Source organism: Penicillium verhagenii (genome assembly GCF_028828195.1).
Source record: "Penicillium verhagenii strain IBT 33310 chromosome Unknown utg000003l_segment0_segment0, whole genome shotgun sequence".
Lineage (NCBI taxonomy): Eukaryota > Fungi > Ascomycota > Eurotiomycetes > Eurotiales > Aspergillaceae > Penicillium > Penicillium verhagenii.
This window is the reverse complement of record NW_026643167.1, coordinates 1,985,317-2,006,919: the sequence shown is the minus strand read 5'-3', so window position 1 is coordinate 2,006,919 and position 21,603 is coordinate 1,985,317. Positions and strand designations below refer to the sequence as shown.

Here is a 21,603-nt window from a genome sequence, read left to right as displayed (position 1 = left end):
CAAGGCAACAAACCAAGCAAACAACTCCCGACCGTGCTTCCAGTACATTCTAGCATGAAGTGAATGCGGTGCAGTTCATGCTTTCATTGTGAGCTTCTCCTTCTTCCCACCACGCTCACCTTTCCCATCTCTTTCAAATACTTACTTTCCTCTCCTAAGTTTTGATTCTCTTTGGATCTTACTTACTTCTCCTATCAATCATGTCTACCGCACAGCCTGAAGGTAAGTTGTGGCAGCTTCCAACTTCCCCGCTCTGCTCCAAACATTCGGACCTGCCCTTTTTGCAATGAAAATCGCTATGACGGTATTTCAGTCCTTGAATATTTGGCGGAGTGGAGTTCCATGCAATGTTCATTTCACAAGTTCATCGGAGAAAAAAAAGTGAGAAAACACTGACCAGGGAATTGTTTCGTTTTTTAGTTACCTGGGCGCAGCGCTCCTCGGCTGACCAGGCCGATCGCAACTACCTCTACGTGAGCATCAAGGCCGCTGAGGTCCCCAAGGAGGAGGCTAAGTTGGAGCTCACTGCTACCAACGTCTCTTTCACCGGTGCCTCTCGCAAGGGTGTTACATACAAGACCTCTCTGGACCTTTACGGCGAGATCGACACTGAGAACAGCAAAGTGAACCACACCGACCGTGAGGTTGAGTTGGTCCTGCGCAAGAAGGAGCTGAAGGAGGAGTTCTGGCCCCGTCTTCTGAAGGAGGCCAAGAAGGCTCACTTCCTCAAGACCGACTTCGACAAGGTATGCATCGCCCGTTGAATTTTGGGCTTGAGATCACGGACTGACCCAATTTTAGTGGGTCGATGAGGATGAGCAGGACGAGGCCCCCGAAGACGACTATGCCAACAACTTCGGTGGTATGGGTGGCGGCGGTGAGGGCGAGGGCACCGGTGGTGGCCTTGGCAACATTGACTTCTCTAAGCTCGGCGGCATGATGGGCGGCGAGGGTGGCATGCCCGACCTGAGCAGCATGATGGGCGGTGCCGGTGGTATGCCCGACCTGAGTGCCCTGGCTGGCGGTGCCGGTGGCTTCGGAGCCCAGGGTGCTGAGGAGGAGGAGGATGATGTGAGTACTATCTTTGGGCTTCAAGCTGAATCTCATATACAATATGCTAATAATGACGTTCCAGGATGATCTTCCTGAGCTTGAGGACGAGCAGTCCTCCAAGATCCAGGAGATTTCTTAAATATATCATCATGAGGATAGCTGCTCTCAGAATATCTATGACGACCAGAAATGAAAAAAAACATGGGTGCATTCAGGCGCCTGCGGGATGGTATGCCAGATACTGTTTTCTTTGGCTTTCTTGGGATTTCCCTTTTTTGTAGAAAAAGTAACTTAACCCAGCTGAACTATCAAATGGATTGACCCTCAATCTGGGTAGTTTCTGATCTTCAAAGGTTCCTGGAAAGACCTTTCATCAATTGATATGTTGAAATTTTGCTCGTAGTGGAATTACATATAAAATGCAGTATTCCACCTGAGGAATATATGCCTGCCCACATGTGCATGAAGAATATTTCCCTACAACATTTGAATTAGTCAAGACGCTCGAATGACAATCAATTGTATTTAAACGCCATATACCAATGTAGCGCCTTCATTCAGATATAGACAGAAAAAAAAAAAAAAAAAAAACAAAGAAAAATTTCAGTTTCCTTCTCCTGGGCAATCCCACTACGGTGTGCAATATGATGTGTGGGAGGAGAGAAATGGGGCTATGACGCAAATGGTTCCTCTGGTTGGAATTTTGGCCAATTCACCACGTATGAAATAATAGAGGAGGGTATGAAGTCAAAGTAGAAGATAACCAAAAGCATTATTCCTTTGACTGCCCTTTTTATCACTTTATTCACACTGTAATGAGACTCACATGTGGTTGTGTTGAAATCAACCCTTGAATATACTTGAAGGGCACGGGCGGTCATTGGTCAGTCACAGATTGTGCCGCCACACTTCTCACCCCTCGAATTTGTGGAGGGCTTCCTCTTTCTCTCTTCAATCTCAGCTCTTCACAGCATACCCTGCCTTGACTTCATATCTGGGCTTCTCCCTGTCTTTATTTTGGGTTGCATCAGCGTTCTTTATATCTTGAACAGCGACTCGCGCGACCGGGCGCATTCCTCAATTTTTTTTTCTTTCCCATTTACACGGCCTCACACGAGCCCAATCCGTCATTATGGCACCCAAAAAGGCCGACCAGCCTAAGAAGAAGACGAAGACCGTCGATGACAAGGTTTGTTTCATGCTATCCGATCTCCATGGATAATTCGCAATGTCTTCAACCGATCGCTAACACTCAAATCCATAATAGACATTTGGTATGAAAAATGTACGTCACCGAAAAAATCCACACGCTCTTTACATGCTCCGAACACACTCATTTCCACCAAGAATACGACTCCGCAACACATTCGACTAACACAATTCTAAACAGAAAAAGGAGGAGCGGCCAAGAGACAAATCACTCAGTTGAACGCGCAAGCTGCATCCAACAAAAATCCCGATGAGAAGAAAAAGGCTGCCGAGAAGGCCGCGCGCGAGGCCGAGAAGAGAGCTGAAGAACTCGCCAAGAAGGAAGCCGCAGAGCTGTTCAAGCCCGTTCAGGTACAGAAGGTTCCCTTCGGTGTTGACCCGAAGACTGTTCTCTGCATGTTCCACAAGAAGGGTGGATGCGAGAAGGGTAAGAAGTGCAAGTTCAGTCACGACATGAACATTGAGCGCAAGGCCGCCAAGAAGGATCTGTACACCGACTCCCGCGAGGGCGAAGGTGAAGGCCAAGGCGAAGAGGACACTAAAAAGGCCGATACTATGGACAACTGGGACGAAGAGAAGTTGCGCAGTGTCGTGATGAGCAAGCATGGAAACCCACGGACAACCACCGATAAGGTTTGCAAGTTCTTTATCGAGGCTGTGGAGAACCAGAAGTATGGTTGGTTCTGGGTCTGTCCGAATGGTGGTGATAAGTGCATGTACAAGCACAGCTTGCCTCCAGGGTATGTGGAACACACTCTTTTTTTTCTCACCAAAATTTTGCCTTTCATGTTCACATTATTGACTTTCCTTGCAACAGATTCATTCTCAAGACCAAGGAGCAGAAGGCGGCCGAGAAGGCACTCATGGACAAGTCGCCGCTTAACACCCTCACTTTGGAAGACTGGTTGGAGTCCGAGAGGCATCTGTTGACCGGTAAACTGACACCAGTCAACCCGGAAACCTTCGCCAAGTGGAAGACGGAGCGTTTGAGCAAGAAGGCCGCCGAGGAGCAAGCACAGAAGGCCAAGGAGGCTACTGGTCGTTCGTTGTTCGAGGCTGGTGACTGGAAGAACGAGGAGAGCAGTGATGAAGAGTCGGATGATGACGACGACGGTTTCAATCTGGATGCGCTGCGTGAAGAGACTGAGAAGCTACGTGAGCAAAAGGAAGAGGAGCGGATGGGCAAGCTTTCTGGGATTCCCGGAATTGAAGTTCCTACTGCGGGCTGAGCCCCCTTATTTCCTCGCGAGACTAGTTTCGTGGGCCCTAGAGAAGGGACCGTTTCCTACCGGATCTCGCAGACCGACCATACCCAGGCCGGTCCTGTCGGCCCACAGGGACCGGATCTCCATGACGAGTGATCGCTGCAATCGCCTTCTGTTCGGTGTTGTCTCATGATGCACTGAATCTTTGCGCTGCATGACCTCGTCGTGTCACTCAAGGCTCACCCAGTCACCCTTTTTTTTCATTCCATCCTCTCTAAACTATCGGTTGTTTTGCAGAGGGAAATGGCGGGGTGGATGGTAATGAGGGCAGAGGGATTTAAAAAGATCCTGTGCCTTATGTGACGGAAGATTCAACGATTGATATCTTGTTATGACAGCTTGCTTTGGTAGCAAAAAGTCCGTTTATTCCCAGTATTGCATGATTTTCCAAGTTGATCACAACCATTTCCTTTGATATATCTAGATTTATTGAGGTCCTCGACACTTAAACCCTCACTAGCCTACAAGGTCCCTTAAGATTCAAGGGCTGGTCCCGATCTCCGATGACAAACATACACTCGGGCCTCATACAGTGCACACACCGTTGGACACGCCTATGATGCCCAGTTATGACCGCCAGAGCGTAATTGACAATCATTCATATTATCATACATAGGATGGCAAGCATTGAATCAGGCAGTAGGCCTACATAACTTCAAGCACTTGAGGGCAACATTTGAAGTGATCATTACAAGTATGCAACTAGTAGACGGGTAGACCCAAGACCTCGGGACACACTCAAAGAGCGGCCTTCTCCCGCAAGATTCCAATTTCCAACATCAACGCCGCAGTGTCCTCCGCGACGCCTCGTGAAAGCTCGAAGCCACGTCCACCGGCACCATATGCATGAACGAACCGGTTACCATCCCCGATCTCCTCGACTTCGATTCGCATCCCACCTTCTCTAGCAGGCCTTCTCCCGACTATATCACGAATCACGTCGAACTGGCCACTGCTTTCGGGTGTGAAAGGGAACCACTTCGCTGCGTTGGCGAGGAGTCTTGCTCGAGTCTCCATCGAGGGGTTTGGATCCCAATTGTGCACCTCTTTCGTTCCACCAATAATTGTCCCGCCGTCTAGTGGACGTGGAATGCAGAATGACCAGGTTCCATCTTCATTTTGACGGGTAATAGTCTCTGAAACAGGGTTGCGAACGAGACATGTTTGACCTGGACATCCCGAAGAAAGCTTGATATCAGCATTCAAGTCTTGATCATCAAAGCGAGACCATTTAGGAATTGTGAACAAAGCGTATATACCTCTGATAATAAATGATTTCGGATCCTCAAAACCAAGCCCAGAGCAATTAACCACGGTCTTTACATTCAAAGCCAGAGAGAAGCTCTCCTTCAGATTCGCAAGGGTGTATTGTCTAGTGTTCCCACCCTTCAAAACGAATTTGCGTAGCATATGCGCACAATAAACTGGAGAATTGACCACATAAGTGCCATATTGCACACCCCATTTCACGCCGTCGGGCACCTCGCTACTCTCAAGATGACGGAATTCATCCAGATGCCCATAGACATTGCGCACGCTCTGCGCATCCAGATACTCAGCCGGTGGGGCCTCGAGGTGCTCAATGCCTTGAGTAAAGTTGACGCCTGCGCCCGGTTCATCCACGGCGACTCGCTTCATGAACTCGTACGTCCGCTGCGCCTGACCAGCTTCACGGAGCGCCTGTGGTGAGGATCCCGGCACCGGACGATAATGCGCTCCAGCCCATGGGGAAGCATAGTTGACGGAAGTGTCGGATGGGAAATCTCTGGCTACTAAGAGCACTGATTGCGTGGGGGTTAGATATTGTTGGATACACAACGCGGTTGTTAGACCTATCACGCCGGCTCTAGAATGTTGTTAGTTTGTTGGTAATGGGTCATTTTGATATCGGTCGGTTATATTGGGTTTACCCTATGATAACGATGGTCTCGGGGTCAGACATGGTTGTACTATAGCACGGTAACAAGCGCGAGAAGAGATTATAGTTGGACAATTAAATGGTCAGGAAGATTTTATTAGCGAACGTGCACATATGATATGTTGGGTTGGAGTTCTTGAAGTAAGTGAGTCAACATTGAATATCCGGGTGCGATAAGCCCCGCACGCTCAGATACGAGGTCACGGGTAAACAAGGCTGTCAGCAAAGATATCACCAGGTGCAAAATAAAACTAAAGAGAAAAAAAAAGAGAGAAAAGTATAGTAGAAGAATGAACGTGGACTTTATGAGGCTTGAATATAAGGTGCATCTCGTGATAATCTATATGATCATATGTTAAAAGCGTTGAGCGTCTAGTTGATCAGCATATCTGCGGACCGCATGTCCGCTTCTTAGGATCCAGTTCCCGCAAGCCTTACCACTTCGAGGTAAGAGACCCAAAAGAAAAATTGGGATTGATCACCGGATCGTGCAACGCAGTCTCCCAACCTCACTTCAAGTTCGATTGTAAAACTCTCCGGATGTGCCTTGTCCCTCTCCCCGACACTACTTGAGTAGAAGGCCCAAGCTCCATTAGGAACGCACGATATTATGTGCCTGATGTGCAGCAAGCATAAGCCCGGCTCGAAGCACACAGTCACATCACACAAGGTCAGGGACCTACTTTGATTTGCATGAAGAAAGAAGAGAGAAAAAAGGCAATCAAAATCAACAGTCACTCCCATCGAAACGATGTCCTTTTAATCTCCTCCTCGAAACTACTAGTATGATTAGTATGAAACTTCAGGGTAGAAACGGCTGCAAGAGAGGAGATCTCCGTAGTGATGTTTGAGAAATTTGATAGGTTGCCTCAAAGACCCTCTGGAAACTATCTCCCATCACTATTTCTCACCTACCTGGCAGATATGAAGAGTTATTGGTTGAATAGAGTTGGCGTAGGCGCCGAGCGATCAGCGGTGATGGGATGTGATTGGTGGATGAAACGTGACGAAAGCTGCAGCTTGTCAACTAACCTGCACGGATCTCCTCTATCACATTGGAATTTGGAAATTTTGGCAATTTTGGCAATTTTGGCATTTTCCTTGTCTCAGAAAACAGAAATATTTTATTAACTCGACTTGGGTAATTCTCACGTTTCGCAACGGGTTATTGCAGCGGTTTTTTCCAATAGTGGTTAGTTTTTGGGTGTTGAACAATATAGATCTAAACAATACAAACAATACAATACTTAGCTGGGAAGTCACCGGATCTTTTACCCTTTACAATCCTCCAATTCAACGGCTGTCACTTTCATCACTCTCGTCAATCTATAATTTCATGCAGAAAATACATCAAATACCAAGAGGGGAAAAAAAAACAACACACACCCTGATTCGTTACAAGATCGACTTTGCCCCCCCGACTCCACGCGCTTTCTCTGATATCGCCAGGACCCACAACCCTGTCCGGCCTTGGAAAACCAGATGCTGATGGTTCCCGTCTGTGATTCGGGAGCTTCCTGCATTGATCTAAACCCACCCTGTAACTTCTTCTGTCTGGTTTCTGTATGCTCGTTGGTTGCAGTCCCACCGACCTAGAGCCCACGCAACCCAGCCACCAAAAAGCATCGATCTCACCGTCTCCGCTAATGATGTGATGCTTCTGGCAGTCCCCATCTTTTCGGGCAATGGTGGATTCTCGGTGCCTCCCATTAGGCCCAGCTGTATGGTTGGTCGTAAAATGAAGCGCCTTGTGTTGTGCCCCGGCGCCAACCCCGATTGCTCCATGGCTCAATGCCTCCCAAGATTCTGATCGGCTACCGGCGCCCCTCTGATTCATTTTGGTCGAAAAGGCGAGCAATTCTTTCTCCTTTCTCTCCTTTTTCTCCTTTATACCCCTTTATTATCCTGATATTCTCCATTTTCGCTCTGTCTGTCCTACCGGAGTAAGCGCATCTCCAAATTCCTTGGCTCCACAACCAGTGTGGCGCCAGATTTTATAAGCGTATATAGTATAGATATACACCCCTGCCGCTACCCACCTCCACCCCACGTCCTGTCACAAACTTAAGCCCTTCCAGCCACGCTAAGACTCATGGGATGTGATGAACGTGGTCATCAAATTCCTTCCGAATCCCTGTCCTCTTTTCTTGTCCATATCTCCCACCCCAGTCGTGCGGTCGTGCAGTTCGTGCATTCAAACTATTCCAATCCTCGCCTGGTTGCATATAACCCACAGCTCGCTTCCAACGTTGCCTTCTTAAGGCCCAGATCACCACCGACAGCTAGCTTCCTGCAATCCTTTCGCCTTGCCAGGCACTAACCCCCCCACGGCATCTCTCCAAGTCTCCAAATGCCTGGCGCTATCCGCGCTCTTTCCCCTCTACCTTGAATGGTAATCTAGGGTCGTGACCAATTAGTAACTTCTGAGCTGGCAAGAACGGAATCAGGTTAGTCTCTTACATTTTTCGATTTCTTTTTTTTTTCCTATTTTCTTTTTTTAAAAAAGAACCTCTTTTCTTTTCATTCCTTGCATCTTACCTCGTGGGTTTGTGGGGTTCCTACATTTCCCTAAAAACACCTGGGACTTGGAGCAACAAGCCTAAGCTCTTGCTGGGGTTTAACATCCATTTATTCCCACTTGATCTCAAGGAATCCAAAAAAAGGAATAGAAAAAGAAAACACAGATGCAGAAACAAAACAGGATGGATAAATTAACATGGAGTAGGAGTTTATCAGAATCGCGACCCTCGAAGACCGTCAAAGCTATGGCGCCACAAGCACAACCGGCGGAGCCTCGGTTCGAACCTTGTGCTGCCACGGCATCACTGTTTCTATATACACAGGATACCACCATCCTGTGTCTACACCATGACACACTTGCAGTCGAGCGCCGATTCAGTAGCCACCAAGAAAATATCGAGTTTATATCAGTGGATAATGTGAGCGAGCGCGGTGCGGGTCGACTGGTTGTCAGTTATGATATAGGCCAAACAGCGATTGTATGGGATATCTTCACAGGCACAGAAATTGCAAGATTTGCATCTTTTGAGCACCTGCGAGTTGCATCATGGATGCGTAATGGCAATGTCGCATTCGGTATGAGAACCTTGGAAGAGGCCATTCCCAGTGCAACTGAGATGATAGATTTATTGATATATGATTACTGATTTATTATTCGTCCTTCAGGCAATGGCAAAGGTGAAGTAATTCTGTTTGAGCCCTCCACATCGGAACACATTTCAGCGCGCACAATTTTCGACCCTATTACATCTCTTGCTCCGGCTATGGATTGTCGAACCTATGCAATTGGGTATGTTTCTTCTGCCTTCCAAAATCTCACATTTACTAGTACATACTGTTGTGGATTTATAATCTAACAATTGAAATCGCCAGATATCAAAACGGATCAATTCTCATCGCAACCCTACTCCCTCAATTTACCATTCTTCACACCTTGACCACTTCACGCGGACCTTCACCAATCATCTCGCTCGCCTGGCATGCCTCCTCCTCGAAGCAGAAATCTGACATGTTAGCAACCCAAGCTTCAAATGGCGATTTAAGAGTGTGGAGTGTATCAAAGCCACCGACGAAAGAAGCGCCCAGAGTGATTCGTGTGTTGAAAAGATCGGATTCTACCTCGGCGGATCCGAAATGGATGGGATGGTCTAAAAATGGAAAGATTGTGCAATATCTTGAAGGGTGAGTGGAAGAGTTTGTAAGGAAATTCGATATAAATATTGACTTGATCTTAACTAGTGAAACATGGGCTTGGGATGTTCGCACAAAGCACGTAACCTACGAACCAATTCCAACCATGGATGGAGTGCGAGGACTGGCCAACCACGGTGCAACCGCGACACTATTCACCATTGGACCCAATAACACAGTTCAGCAGTATGATGTCGATAATCCGGCAATGGTAGCCAATGTGCAACATATTCCAGTTATTCCACGCTCGGCCACATCCGAGAGTCAAAGGTCAAAGACAATGTCTCCAAGGCGTCTGCAGGACCCCCCGGATATTCGAGAACCACCGACTACACGGCGGACACCATTTGATTCCAATGGACTCGATAACCTACGACAACAAAGGGCGGATCTAATTAGTCCTGCATCATCAAGAAGTCGAACGGAATCTGTTAGCTCCAAGGCCTCATCTGGCAAGTACAACAGAGCCGATGCTTTCTCGCCGCCCAGCCGCTCAGGACAGACATCAACCACATTTTCAATGACATCGGCTGGCCGTGATACACCACAACCATCGGCGGGATTCCCGTATGCCTCGTCAGTCTCGATGTCTTCAGTCAAGAGTTCTCGTGCTGGATCCAGATTGCGGAATGAGGTGCAAATGAGCCCTGCAGAGAGGAATATTGTAGATCTTTTCCCGTTCATGCGAGCACGGTTGAACGATGTGCCTTATAAATCGCAACCGCCATTTGATGAAAATCATTTGACTCCTGACGATCTGCGACAGCAAATGCTTAGCGTTGTTTTTGGCTGGGAAGGAGATATTTCAGATTTGATCAGAGATGAGTGGAGTCGCCATGCACCTGGAAGTCAAAGCGCGATTCTTTTGGCACAATGGCTTGGAGAGACCGATACAGATCAGATGGCTGAGATGATTAGCACCGGACCAACGACTACCTCGGACTGGATGCTATTGGCTTTGAGTCAAATGAGTGGACAGGCCCAAGCAAACAAAGTTGGTCAGAGCTTTGTACAAAAACTGCTGGAGATTGGGGATATCCATACTGCAGCTTCCATCTTACTCGGCCTGGGAGATAGTAACGATGCCATCGAGGTCTATGTGTCGCGCAGTCACTTTATGGAGGCAATTCTCATGACATGTCTCCTAATGCCATCAGACTGGCAACGGCAATCATATCTTGTAAGGAGGTGGGGAGAGTATGTGGTCTCACATTCCCAGCAGCAACTTGCGATTCGCTGTTTTATGTGTACCGGTGCAGAACCCTCTGAGCCATGGACTTCTCCAGCTGCTCAACAGGCGGCTTCTTTTGCCGAGATCATTCGAGGAAAATCACCACTGGCCTCGCCTGACCCTATGCAGTCCATGCAATCTATGCATCCAACGGCTCCCCCGTCTCGACCAAAGTCGGCATCTAACCAACGTTCAGCTGGAAAGACTCCAGCTCTGAAACTCATCACGTCCTTCGACGCGCAGCCCAACAACCGGTTCCGATTCCCTGGGCTCAAGTCTGACGACCGAACGCCAACCAATGCACCTGGTGTCACACCAATTGCTGAATCTGCCGTGGCTGATTCCGCTCTGTCTCCTGGTGGACTGGGCTCCTGGAAGCTTAACAACATCCAGAGTCTGAATCAGGCGATGACATCAGCGTCCCGGACAAACACCCCTGCCTTCAATCGGCGCCGTTTGCCCTCAATTGGTGAGACCCCGGTGGATGTACATCCTCCGACGTTCTCTAGGTCTCGCTCCTACAATACCAACAGCGCGTATGGCTCCACCTCGGAGGCCGAAGAAAACAGCGCCCAGGAGCAGAGTCAGGACGAATCCACCGATGGGCTCTTACTTTCAGCAACGAAGTATGCACCTAGCCATGGTTCCATGAAGCCAAGCCCCCAGACAGCTGTCCAAGCTTCCGACAAGTTCGCCTCTATCAAGGGACTCCCATCGCCCGCAGCCGGTGTTTTCGAAGCTTTTAAGGATCACTCTGACATTCAGAACGGCTCTCGAGATAGAAAGCCAGTCGGACTCCAGATTGAACTCGTCCACACAGAGGAAGTCGCCAGCCCGCGCAATCATACCGGCTTACTTCACAGCGCAAAGAGTACCTCAACGGTACACAGCTACAGTTCCGCCAAGAGTCCAAGTGTGAGCAGCCGTAGCATCGATCAGTACATCAGTAGTCTTGACGAAGCCAACTACCACGCCAAGGGCTACCGCAGCCAGCGCTCTGGTCGAACAAGAAGAAATACCGATGACACTGGTGGTCAAGGCCCGCATATCCAACAAGCACGGGAGGCATCCCAGGAGACTCGTGGTCGAAATGAGCGCCGATATATCCAACCCGCGAAACGATCGCCTTCATCCCCAGTCCCAATGTCACCCGATGAGCTCGCACGTTGTCATATTGGGGAAACGGAGAAACGAGATGAAACACGAAAGAAGTCACACTCGCGCGCTCGAAGCAGTAGCAGGATGAGAAAGACAGGGGGGTCACGAAATCGCCATCGCTCTTCTAGCCGACACACTGCAAGCCGTGTTGCCCTGGAAAGGCTGGATCCATCGTCCCGGGGCCGTAGCACTGACCGTCTAGGCTCTGCTGCTCGCTCGCCGTCTTCACCTTTGCCAATGTCCCTGCCAATGACCTTGCCTGGCCAGGATTCTTCACAACAGGACGGCGCTGAAGACCCTCTCCGAATCGTTGTTGGAAATCGGGAGCGACTGCGTTCGCATCATCGAAGCGCGAGTCGCCGCCGTGGTACGGAGAAAGGAGGCAACTCCAAGCGAGATGTTTCGCCTGATTCGAGACACAAGGTCTCTCAGAGTGTACCTGAGGTTCGTCAACCTGTTGAATTCGAGCCCTCCGTTCAGACTGGAGGACTTGAGCAGCTGGGCAGTCGAGCTTTTGGACAAGAGCAGTCTTTGAGTGCTCAAACCTTCGGGCAAGATGAGACTTTGAGCCCTCTGGTCTTTGGACAAGAAGGTACTTTGAGCTCTCAAGCCTTTGGGCAGGAGAGTACCCTGAGCTCCCAAGCATTTGGACAAGAGGGCATGTTGAGCAACAGAGCATTCGGACAAGATGATTTGGGAAGTCAAGTGTATGGGCAAGAGGACCGGGCATTTGGACAGGAGGAGCTCTTGAGCGCCAAATCTTTCGGACAAGCTCCCACTTTAAGCAGCAAAGCCTTTGGTCAAGAGGATGTCTTAAGTAGTAAAGCGTTTGGCCAAGACGTCTTTGCGCATGGACGCAGTCAAAGCAGACCCGTTTCAGCTGCCAATGATAACCATGAGCAAGTCTCTCCAACAACACCATTTGTCACTCTGGCCGAGAAGAAGAGGAGAGAGTTAGCTGCCGCTGAATTGGAAGCGCGTCGACTCTCCCTTGCACGCAACCCGTCTGCGCCCAACATTCCCTTCCCAGGCGATTTGCATTATGGTCGATCGCCCATCGAGAGTCCCCCTCCATTCCATGGCAACTCCTACTTCCCCCGGGCTCCATCTCGAAACCAGATCCCACCAGCCAAGCGCTCGCCTGAATATGGCAGTAGCTCCGATTCCAGCTCATCAGGCTCACGGCCTCCCCTAGGACTGCCAGCCACACCTCGAGCCATGAGGCACCCCAAGTATGGCGGCGGCCGTGAAGAACGACCTCCCTCTGTTCCCCTTATCCCAAATGATCACCATGGTCACCAGATTCACAGTGATACTCGATACCAAAGTGAGGCGGCCGAGAGGATCGGACGGTCCATGTCGGTACCTATGCCAGAGAACCAGGCATCCAAGTACATGAACCCACCCCCACTGCCATCCGAACTGCCAATGCACCCACACTTCAACCCCAACCTTCCTCGGAGCCGCTCCAGCAGCCGCGCGCGCAACATGGGCCACCGTCGTACCAGCTCCGGCGGCTATGTCTCCGGTACATCCCCCCAAGTAACCGTGAGCATCGAGGAAACAATTGAGCACGCAATGCAGCGAAGACCCGGGCCTCACGATCTAATTCCCCCGCCACCTCCGCCAATTCTCCCCGAGCTCCAGCATCTCAACACCCCTCCGCCTCCGCCGCCGTTCCCGATATCTGTGGACCCCACATCTCCTCGACAATCTTCAGCCACTATCGACGTTGCCATCGAAAACGAGGACATGGGACGCATGATTCCTCGCGCAATGACCGCTGCTCCGACGATCCACATCGATGTTGGGGGTGACTCCAAGAACGGTAAACGCACCTCGTATGAACATCGCCGGAATCGCAGCTCGAATGAGAGCTTCGCGAACAAGCTGCGCAGCTTGACGCGTATTCGAGGCAATAGTCGCAGCGTCGAGCCCTGGGGTACGGCAACGGAATGGGGATCGAATGCTCTTGAGAACGACATGCCGTACGAACTACTTCACTCTCGTGCCTATACACCTGGTCCCGGCTATGGTGTTTAAAGTGAGCTTGATCTTTTTGTTATGAATTCTCTATGTATCCATCCTGATTTTTGCCGCTTTTTTGACTTGATTCTTTCTTTGATATCTTCATCTTCATCTTGATTTTTATGACTGCATGTTTTTATGTTTAGCGAACCACTCACGTTCTCCTCTCTCGTCCATGACTCCATATTGATTCCCCCTCTTTATCCCTCCTGTTCTTTATACCCTCACTTGCTACTATATTCACCATTTTTTTTTCATGATTTCGATCTCCTGCCCAGATCACTTTCCGGAACAATTGCAATTATCCCATGCGATATAGGCCTCGTCTCTCGTATACACGGTTAGCATTTTCATTTCGCTATCTTTCTTTACTTCCCCTTGCCAAAATTGCAGGTCTTATGTTTCTTTACTTTCGTTTAATGTCGACGGCGATTTCAACTAGATGGAACACTGTACCCTACAGTCATGCCTGCAAAGGCCAATAATAACGGTACGAAGAGTTATCATAGGAAATTTCAATTCAAATATCGATATTTACAAGGACAAAAAATCAATGTAACAGTAGTGTACAGTGGTTAGATAGTTAAAATTGAAACACTTATGATCCCCAACCACGTCGACTAGTGGATTCCTCAGACGCATTCCTCTCGGCCTCCATCATTCGATCAAAGTCCGCTTGCGCCTGCTCTCTATCGCGGTTCCTATCGTTATCGTATCGGTCCTGAGCACCAGCCGGGGTAGGATCGGGCCTAGGCTGATTCTGCAGTTGGCCCCATGCCTGTGGAGATTGACGCACCGGAGGCTGGGGTTTCGATGAACCATTTTGCTGCCTAATCCGGTCCCAAGAGCTCATGGCCGAGCCATCGGGGTTTGTAGCTCGGTACTCAGGCGCAGTCGGGCTGGCGTCGTCATCACTACCGAAGAAATCGGAAGAGCTCCTCTGGGGCTGAGAAGGACGTGACTGATACGTCCCCGGGCTCCCATTAGATGCATCGTACCCGTACTGCTGCTGCTGAGACTGGACCGAATCAAAGCCGCCCATAGACTCGTTCCCACGAGCTTCAGAAGCAAAATCATAGCCGCCCGATCCCACCTGTATCTGATCCTCGACCGATTTGAGCGACCTGTTGTACGTTGCGTTGACAAGCTGGATCTTGCGCTTGCGAATATCCTCTTCCTTCTGGTTCTTTGAATCGTGCCTCCACTCCTCCAAGCGCGGGTCGGAAAGAGCGCCGTTCACATTTACGTACGCCGACGCTATGCTCGAGACAATTCCACCAAGGGTGCCGATGAAGAGTAGTCTGAAAGCAACCTTGGACGTCAGGCTCAGAAACTCCTTTCTTTGAGTGAACCACATCTGACGCATGAACGAAACCCGATCTTTCGCCGTGCTTCCGGCTGGGAAGGTCTCCCGCCCCTTGTTGTACATCCATGCTGCGCCAATAAATGTTGATGCTGGGATACCGGCTCGTCCGTAGTATAGGCCTCTTGTTGTGTGTTCGGTGAATGCGTCCACCTCGACTTGTGTAGGGTTGCGGCCGGTTAGAGCCCAGATGCCCTCTAGTCGCCCGCTAATTCTTGACTTAGCCGAACGTTGCCATCCCGAGCTTCCGAAGAATCCAAAGTAGAGTGTGAAAAGATCGGGCTTGACGAAGAGCTCGGGTTTGATCTGTAGACCTGAGAAGTTCGGCAGTTGTGAGGTAGGGCTTTGTGATGATGTTGAAGGGCTGTTGCTCGAGGAATTGTTGCTTTGATATGAGCCTGCCTGGGGCGAGGCATCATCCATGGCCATTTTGCGTGTCGGTGGCCGTTAAGGGTGGGGTGATAGCAGGAGTCTGTGCATGGACCTTGAAACTTGAAAGCAAAGCAAGATAGCTCCAGGCCATGACGTTTTTGGTGGATGACTCAGCGTTTGATTAGTAATCGGACATCGCGATCGAAAAGTACAGAACTTCAAGTCTTCAACTACTAGTAGTTACATGACACAACTAAAAACTCATAAACGAAGGAGTTGAGAGATTGGACTTCTCTTCAATGAATTAATGTTTCATGCCTTTTAAATTCTGAATAGACAATATCCACAGTCGAAGTATTCAAGGTCTCTGAGGGATAAATGGACTCGGACCATAGACCCCTTGATGCCCACCTTGACTCCATGTTGAAATGCTATTGGATATTGCTCCTTTGTATCTCTCAGATGTTCAATTTTGACCTACTTAGATGTATTCTCTGGTCTTTTCCTTTGACCAATAGTCAATGATGGAAGGGAAAAAGGGGTCCGATCCAGCACTTGGCTACCCCACACCATGCATATGGTTCTCGTTTCGTCCCGATCTCCCATCACCCCACACCTGATCATGGCCGATGGTAACTGTAGCCTGCCCCGTTGTATAACTTCATAATAATGAACTGGCTTCTCAACTTTGGAAATGATATCATGATCAACAAAGATGAAAATCTGTGCTAAGCTGAGATTCTTGTGTCACTTCGCTAATCAGCTATGGCGTATAGATTGGGCGATCGATCAGCGTGATACCTATCTCAGTCCGTGTGGAACAATTACCTAGTTATTGACTGCCGCCCTCAAATCATTTGGTTTAAAAGTCTCGGACTGGAGATGACTATAAAGATGAGCTGACTATTCTGCCAGACTGACGATTCCATTACCTTTGAAGTCTCCAACACGCTTCATTCACATACTATTCTGGACAATCATGGCGACTCAAGACTTTGAAGATATCTCCACCATTTCAGCAGCCACGACGGCCTCTGTTGACACCTATAAAGAGACTCGGAATGAAAATGACCGACAACTTTCTCTTGAAAATGCTAGAGCTCTTGTCCGAGCCCTCGAAAACCCGGCCGATGCAATCTTCAAACTCTTTCTGCTGGTGAGCACTCAGATACTATTGCAAGTCACTCCTTATGTGTATATGGGCTGATGGAATTCTTCGCTTTTGAAGCCAACGGTGCTTATGGCTGTCAAGACTGCCTCTGACTTGGGAATCTTCGCTGTATTGTCTCCATCGACCACCTTTGTCACCTGCCAACAACTAGCTACCCAAGAGAGTGCAGATATCCATCTCGTTGGTTCGTTGAGTACCGCATACGCTATTGTTGAGTTACCTGAATTTGACCATTTCTAAACAGAGCGAATCATGCGAGTCCTTGTATACAATGGGTTTGCAGCAGAGCACGGTCCAAGCCAATATTTGCCCACTCCGTGGACACACCAAATGACAGTGAGAGAAACACTCGGAACAATGGATTCACTGTAAGTGTAGAGTTGGGCCTTGGCGTAAACAATTTACCTCATACTGTTCTAGGTTCATCGACTTTCCACCCATCATTCACAAAACTCCAGACTTTCTCAAGAGCATCAACTATCAGAACCCGGGAGATCCTAATAACGGACCCCTTCAATACGCCTACAAGACATCCGGGACATGTTGGGATTGGCTGGGAGAGAATCCAGAGGCTTTAAGTCGCTTCAATACATTTATGGAAGGGACACGGGCTGGTACCGCTCATTGGGCAGACTGGTTCCCTGTTCAGAAAGAGCTTTTAGATGGAACTGTGGCCGGTCGCCCACTTCTCGTTGATGTAGGTGGAGGGCGTGGCCATGAGTTAGCTGGCTTCAAGGAGAGGTTTCCATCAGCGATGGGGGGACTAGTGCTCGAAGATTTGCCGTCGATCATTGATGACATTGAACAGCTCGATGACAGTATTCAGAGAGTCAAGCATGACTTCTTCACACCTCAACCTGTCAAATGTTCGTCACTCTATCTGCAAATGCCCCCAGCATTCTTTCTTGTTATGAATCAGCTAACCTATTTTTAGATGCCCGTGTGTATTACTTGAAACACATTATGCACGATTGGTCCGATGGTAATTGCAGAATCATTCTTGGCCATATTACTGCTGCTATGGAAATGGGTTACTCCAAGATCTTGATCGAAGATCACATCGTTCCTGATCAAAACGCCGGATCCCGAGACACATTGGTTGACATGATTGTCATGGTCTGGTGCCCAGGGATAGAACGAACGCGCCAGCAATGGAGAGACTTACTGAAGTCGACAGGACTAGTGGTTACAAATTTCTGGTTGACAGAGGGCCACAGCAGGGGCATCATTCAAGCAGAGCTACTGGGCAAACCAGGGAAATTATTCCATTGATCTGGGAAACTCCGAAGAAGAACATTGCAAACTCGAATGATGTATTTCATTAAATAACAACGGATCAAATTGAGGACCCGTTTGTACCAATTCATATTTACCACTTCTCAACATAGGGTCGCAGATCCAACTCAAATGCAAATGTAGATCGTGGCTGGGTATGCAGATGCCAGTAAGAATCCGCAATCTAAAAGTTGTTAGCGATTGTGATTTAAATTCAAGGTAGAAGCAACTGACAGCATCAGGGCTCAGCTTGGCATCCTCGTGTTCGAATACCCATGCCTTTGTACGAGGGATATCAATAACTCCATCAATGATAGCATGGGACACATGGATACCCTGAGGCCCGAATTCACGCGCCAGAGATTGAGAAAGCGCTCTGAGAGCGAACTTGGCCGCTGCGAATGATGCGAAATTTGGCGATCCCCTAACACTTGCGGTGGCACCTGTGAAAATCAGGGTTGGAGGGTGGGCAGATGAGTCTTTTGCTTTGAGTAGAAGTGGCAGAGCAAGTTTGGCGAAATTAAATCCACCCTTTCTGTATTTTTATTAGCATCGAATCATTTCCACGTCTAGACAGCACAGGGATCAAAGATTGGTAGGTATGCCCCGGTTTGAAGGAAGCGAATGAATCAAGATGATACATACGGGTTATCAAGGCCCTTGGAAAAGTCGTCTTCTGTCAATTCAAGGAAAGGCTTTCTCACGAAACCCCCTCCTGCATTAAAAATAGCTGCCACCACTGGAGAGCCAGGGAAATGCTTTTCGATCTGAGCAAAGGCAGCATTCAGACTGCTGCTGTCGCTAACATCGGCGCTGATGCCGACTGCCTGGCCACCACTGGCGGTGATCTCTTCGACAATGCCGTTGTAGTTTTCTGGGTTACGGGCCAGGGCCACCACATTGTATGATTGAGCGAAACGTCTCGCAATGGATGCGCCCTAGGATTATGCACATGCGGTTAGAAATTGCCCAGATGTCACCAGTTGACGACAGTGAAGCAAGGCCCTTCGAAACATACCGTGCCGGCACCGACGCCAGCGATAATTGCAACTGCTTTAGAAGACATTTTGTTATTGATGACTGAAGAAATCAATGATTCTGCAGGATATTTAATTTCCATGATGAGGGGCCTGCCTTTATATCGGATGCCTCGGGGTTCAAATGGTGGTTGCTTAGAAATGCCGCGGGTTGATGATTGATCATCATGCACATGAATGAGATCATTTTGGGGGAATACGGGGGAACACCTCCATAGAATGGTGCACAAATCACCATTTTATTTCACTTGGATGATAATATCGCCCGATATCATCATTATTGGCAGGACTGGTGCAATTTTCAAAACCATGTTTAAAGTCGCAATTGCTACCTAAAATTAGAAGTATATTTTCTCCCTAGTAATTGTGTACTGTGTAGTAGTATGTGTGTACCTCAATGCACCTCCTTTGGATATAATTTTTGGTTTATGTAAGAGTACAGAACAGACCAGTAGACTGGCAAATGAAGGTCCTATTTTAGTTAGAATCACATATTGAGAAATCTACTGAATGTGTTTAAGGAAATTGGGGAGTAAATAACCCCACAAGCTTCAAGGCATCAAGAAATGCGGCCTCAGGCAACAGAATGAACAAATAATCTTATCGATAACGATAAAAGTAGATAAGCGTTCTCAAATTTCCCAAGCTTCAAAAGTCGCATTTCCCCGATTTCTTTAGATCACCAACAAAATGGATACCTCCGACCCTCTACTCAGTGATCTGTGCTCTATATGGTAAATATTAAACCCTACTAGTTCAAAGAGTTAAACCTCCAGGCTCTAACTCAACCCGAAACAGCCATGTGAACCCCCCAAAATACCGCTGTCCACGCTGCTCTACCCGCACCTGCTCTCTTCCCTGCACACGGCGACACAAACTCTGGTCCCAATGCTCCGGTGTCCGTGACCCAGCCGCCTACCTCAAGCGCAGTGAACTCGCCACCGAATCAGCCTTCGACCGCGACTTCAATTTCATCACGGGCGTCGAGCGCTCGCTCGAGCGCGCCGATCGAGAAGTCGAGAACCGGGGCATTGATCTTGCGCGGGGACAGATTCCCGCCGACGGAGACGGAGATGATTTACAAGATTCTGGGCCTGGGCGGAAGAGAAAGATCCCGCAGCAGGGCCTTGTGAAGGGCGAAGCTGGGTTTTTGCGCCGTGCTGAGGCTGGTGCGGTGACGGTTATTAGGGCGCCGAGGGGAATGACAAGGAACAAGCTGAATAATTCGCGATGGCATCCGAAGTAAGTCTTGCTGGGAGTTTTGTTCGCGGAAACTTAGTTCTGACCGGGCTTTTTTTTTTGGTACAGGCATAAGTGTCTTAGCTGGTCGGTGGAATGGATTTCTGCGACTGGGGAGAAGATTCTTCGGAATTGTTTGGAGGGCCAGGGTATTGGTGAGGCATATGATCGTGGATTTCCGCTGCCGAAGCAGGAGAAGATTGCTTCGGATTCTTTGAAGGATGAAAAAACCGACCAGCAGGCGGATGGTGTTGAGGCGGCGCAAAACTCGACGGACATGGCCTTGTCTGCGACTGCGGCGGAGAATGTCACTGAATCTAAAGAAACGCAACCAATTCAACCGGCACCACCGATCCAATTGTCGGACTCTGAGGCTGTTGAGAATACCCCGGAAATAGTGGAGGAGAAGTCGCAAGACCTACCGATTGGCCCGCACCGTGGCCTATACTTCTACCTCCACCGTCCACGAACGACACTCAAAAAGCCAGTATTGGTACCGCTGGCTCCTTTGATGACCCTTGCAGCTGCACTACGGGAGCGAACAGTCATGGAGTTCCCTACGATATATGCGCTACCAGAATCCCCGGAAAAGCTACTCGCAGAGAAAGACACAGCTCCGTTTATTATGGAAGAAGAATACATACGCATTGTTGGTCCCGAAGAAGCCATTGGCAAAAGTGCGGACGCAGAGCAGGGCGAAGCCGAGGCTGGGCTTGAGGCTGAGGCCGATGCTTCAGACTTGACGGGAGCCTCAGCTGATTTGCTGACTGCGGATGAGGCAAAAGTGCTGGAAGTGCTGAAGCACGATCTGTTTGAACCAGAAACATGAGCAGGCCTTGTAAAGCCAAGCCTCAACTGTACTATAGACTAAATATCATTTCTTAGCATTTTCATTTGGGATCTACTACATAATCGTGAAGATGACATCGGGAGGCTGCCATATAATTTGTTTCATTTTCAATGTTGACCAAGTCAATCAGGCATCCAACATTTTGAGCATGTTGGCCTTAAGTATTGGGTCAAAAAAGCTCGGACCACCCCCATAGTTAAGAGCGATTTTTGACAAATTTCTGTACACTTTCGACGGGATTTCACTATTTTGTGTGAAAATGGGGTCGGAGAGTATGTAAGTAGAGTAGAACGTGGTAGGTAAAAAATTCGACTAAAAAGATGTAGAGTAGGCCAAATCCGGTTCATAGTGGGACATCTGGAACCGGTGGGTACGAATATTGGAGCTTAGCGGGACTGGCGGGGCTAACCGTTCGCCGGGCGCCGCCGGGGCAACTGCCCCCCAGCCCTGTATGATCCGGCCTGACCAGGCTCCGGCGGCCAGGGGTGCCAAAGACCAACTGGTTACAATGCTAGTGGGCCTGCGGTCGGTCTGAACGTACTATTCGTAACAAATAAAGAGCGCATATCCGCGTCGTTCAAGTTCCAATCCAATCTTCCAAGCACTCAAGTGCTATCTTGTTAGTAGTAATTCCGATGAAAGCCGAAGTGGTCCAAGGGGAATATAATTGGTAGATCCATGGGAGCGAAATGGACGGTTTCAAATACTCGATTGATAGGACAG

General features: G+C 48.9%; 8 protein-coding genes across 8 annotated transcripts; 5 read left to right on the top strand and 3 right to left on the bottom strand.

Annotated features, from left to right (window-relative positions):
* Positions 1–200: 200 nt before the first annotated feature.
* wos2 (Hsp90 cochaperone SBA1) lies at positions 201–1,192 on the top strand (the record flags this gene model as incomplete). Its single annotated transcript, XM_057161537.1, has 4 exons — positions 201–222; positions 421–746; positions 802–1,071; positions 1,136–1,192. 4 exons carry the CDS (start codon positions 201–203, stop codon positions 1,190–1,192), a joined length of 675 nt encoding a protein of 224 aa, XP_057024822.1.
* Positions 1,193–2,185: 993 nt separating this feature from the next.
* N7466_002138 (translation machinery-associated protein TMA46) lies at positions 2,186–3,491 on the top strand (the record flags this gene model as incomplete). The annotated part of the gene is made up of 4 exons (XM_057161536.1): positions 2,186–2,242; positions 2,321–2,327; positions 2,444–3,002; positions 3,080–3,491. The coding sequence occupies 4 exons, from the start codon at positions 2,186–2,188 to the stop codon at positions 3,489–3,491; spliced, it is 1,035 nt and encodes a 344-aa protein (XP_057024821.1).
* A 774-nt stretch (positions 3,492–4,265) lies between these two features.
* Positions 4,266–5,469, bottom strand: N7466_002137 (FAD-dependent oxidoreductase; the record flags this gene model as incomplete). Its single annotated transcript, XM_057161535.1, has 2 exons — positions 4,266–5,373; positions 5,438–5,469. 2 exons carry the CDS (start codon positions 5,467–5,469, stop codon positions 4,266–4,268), a joined length of 1,140 nt encoding a protein of 379 aa, XP_057024820.1.
* A 2,678-nt stretch (positions 5,470–8,147) lies between these two features.
* N7466_002136 (WD40 repeat domain-containing protein) lies at positions 8,148–13,588 on the top strand (the record flags this gene model as incomplete). Its single annotated transcript, XM_057161534.1, has 4 exons — positions 8,148–8,541; positions 8,632–8,755; positions 8,839–9,147; positions 9,205–13,588. The coding sequence occupies 4 exons, from the start codon at positions 8,148–8,150 to the stop codon at positions 13,586–13,588; spliced, it is 5,211 nt and encodes a 1,736-aa protein (XP_057024819.1).
* A 583-nt stretch (positions 13,589–14,171) lies between these two features.
* On the bottom strand, positions 14,172–15,365 carry N7466_002135 (putative endo-1,3(4)-beta-glucanase; the record flags this gene model as incomplete). Its single annotated transcript, XM_057161533.1, has 1 exon — positions 14,172–15,365. The coding sequence occupies one exon, from the start codon at positions 15,363–15,365 to the stop codon at positions 14,172–14,174; it is 1,194 nt and encodes a 397-aa protein (XP_057024818.1).
* Positions 15,366–16,287: 922 nt separating this feature from the next.
* On the top strand, positions 16,288–17,751 carry N7466_002134 (uncharacterized protein; the record flags this gene model as incomplete). Its single annotated transcript, XM_057161532.1, has 5 exons — positions 16,288–16,464; positions 16,537–16,663; positions 16,724–16,847; positions 16,900–17,345; positions 17,414–17,751. The coding sequence occupies 5 exons, from the start codon at positions 16,288–16,290 to the stop codon at positions 17,749–17,751; spliced, it is 1,212 nt and encodes a 403-aa protein (XP_057024817.1).
* A 97-nt stretch (positions 17,752–17,848) lies between these two features.
* N7466_002133 (oxidoreductase, short chain dehydrogenase/reductase family) lies at positions 17,849–18,820 on the bottom strand (the record flags this gene model as incomplete). Its single annotated transcript, XM_057161531.1, has 4 exons — positions 17,849–17,938; positions 17,989–18,289; positions 18,400–18,692; positions 18,773–18,820. 4 exons carry the CDS (start codon positions 18,818–18,820, stop codon positions 17,849–17,851), a joined length of 732 nt encoding a protein of 243 aa, XP_057024816.1.
* Positions 18,821–19,481: 661 nt separating this feature from the next.
* Positions 19,482–20,859, top strand: N7466_002132 (zinc finger HIT domain-containing protein; the record flags this gene model as incomplete). Its single annotated transcript, XM_057161530.1, has 3 exons — positions 19,482–19,525; positions 19,590–20,033; positions 20,100–20,859. The coding sequence occupies 3 exons, from the start codon at positions 19,482–19,484 to the stop codon at positions 20,857–20,859; spliced, it is 1,248 nt and encodes a 415-aa protein (XP_057024815.1).
* Between the last annotated feature and the right edge of the window lie 744 nt (positions 20,860–21,603).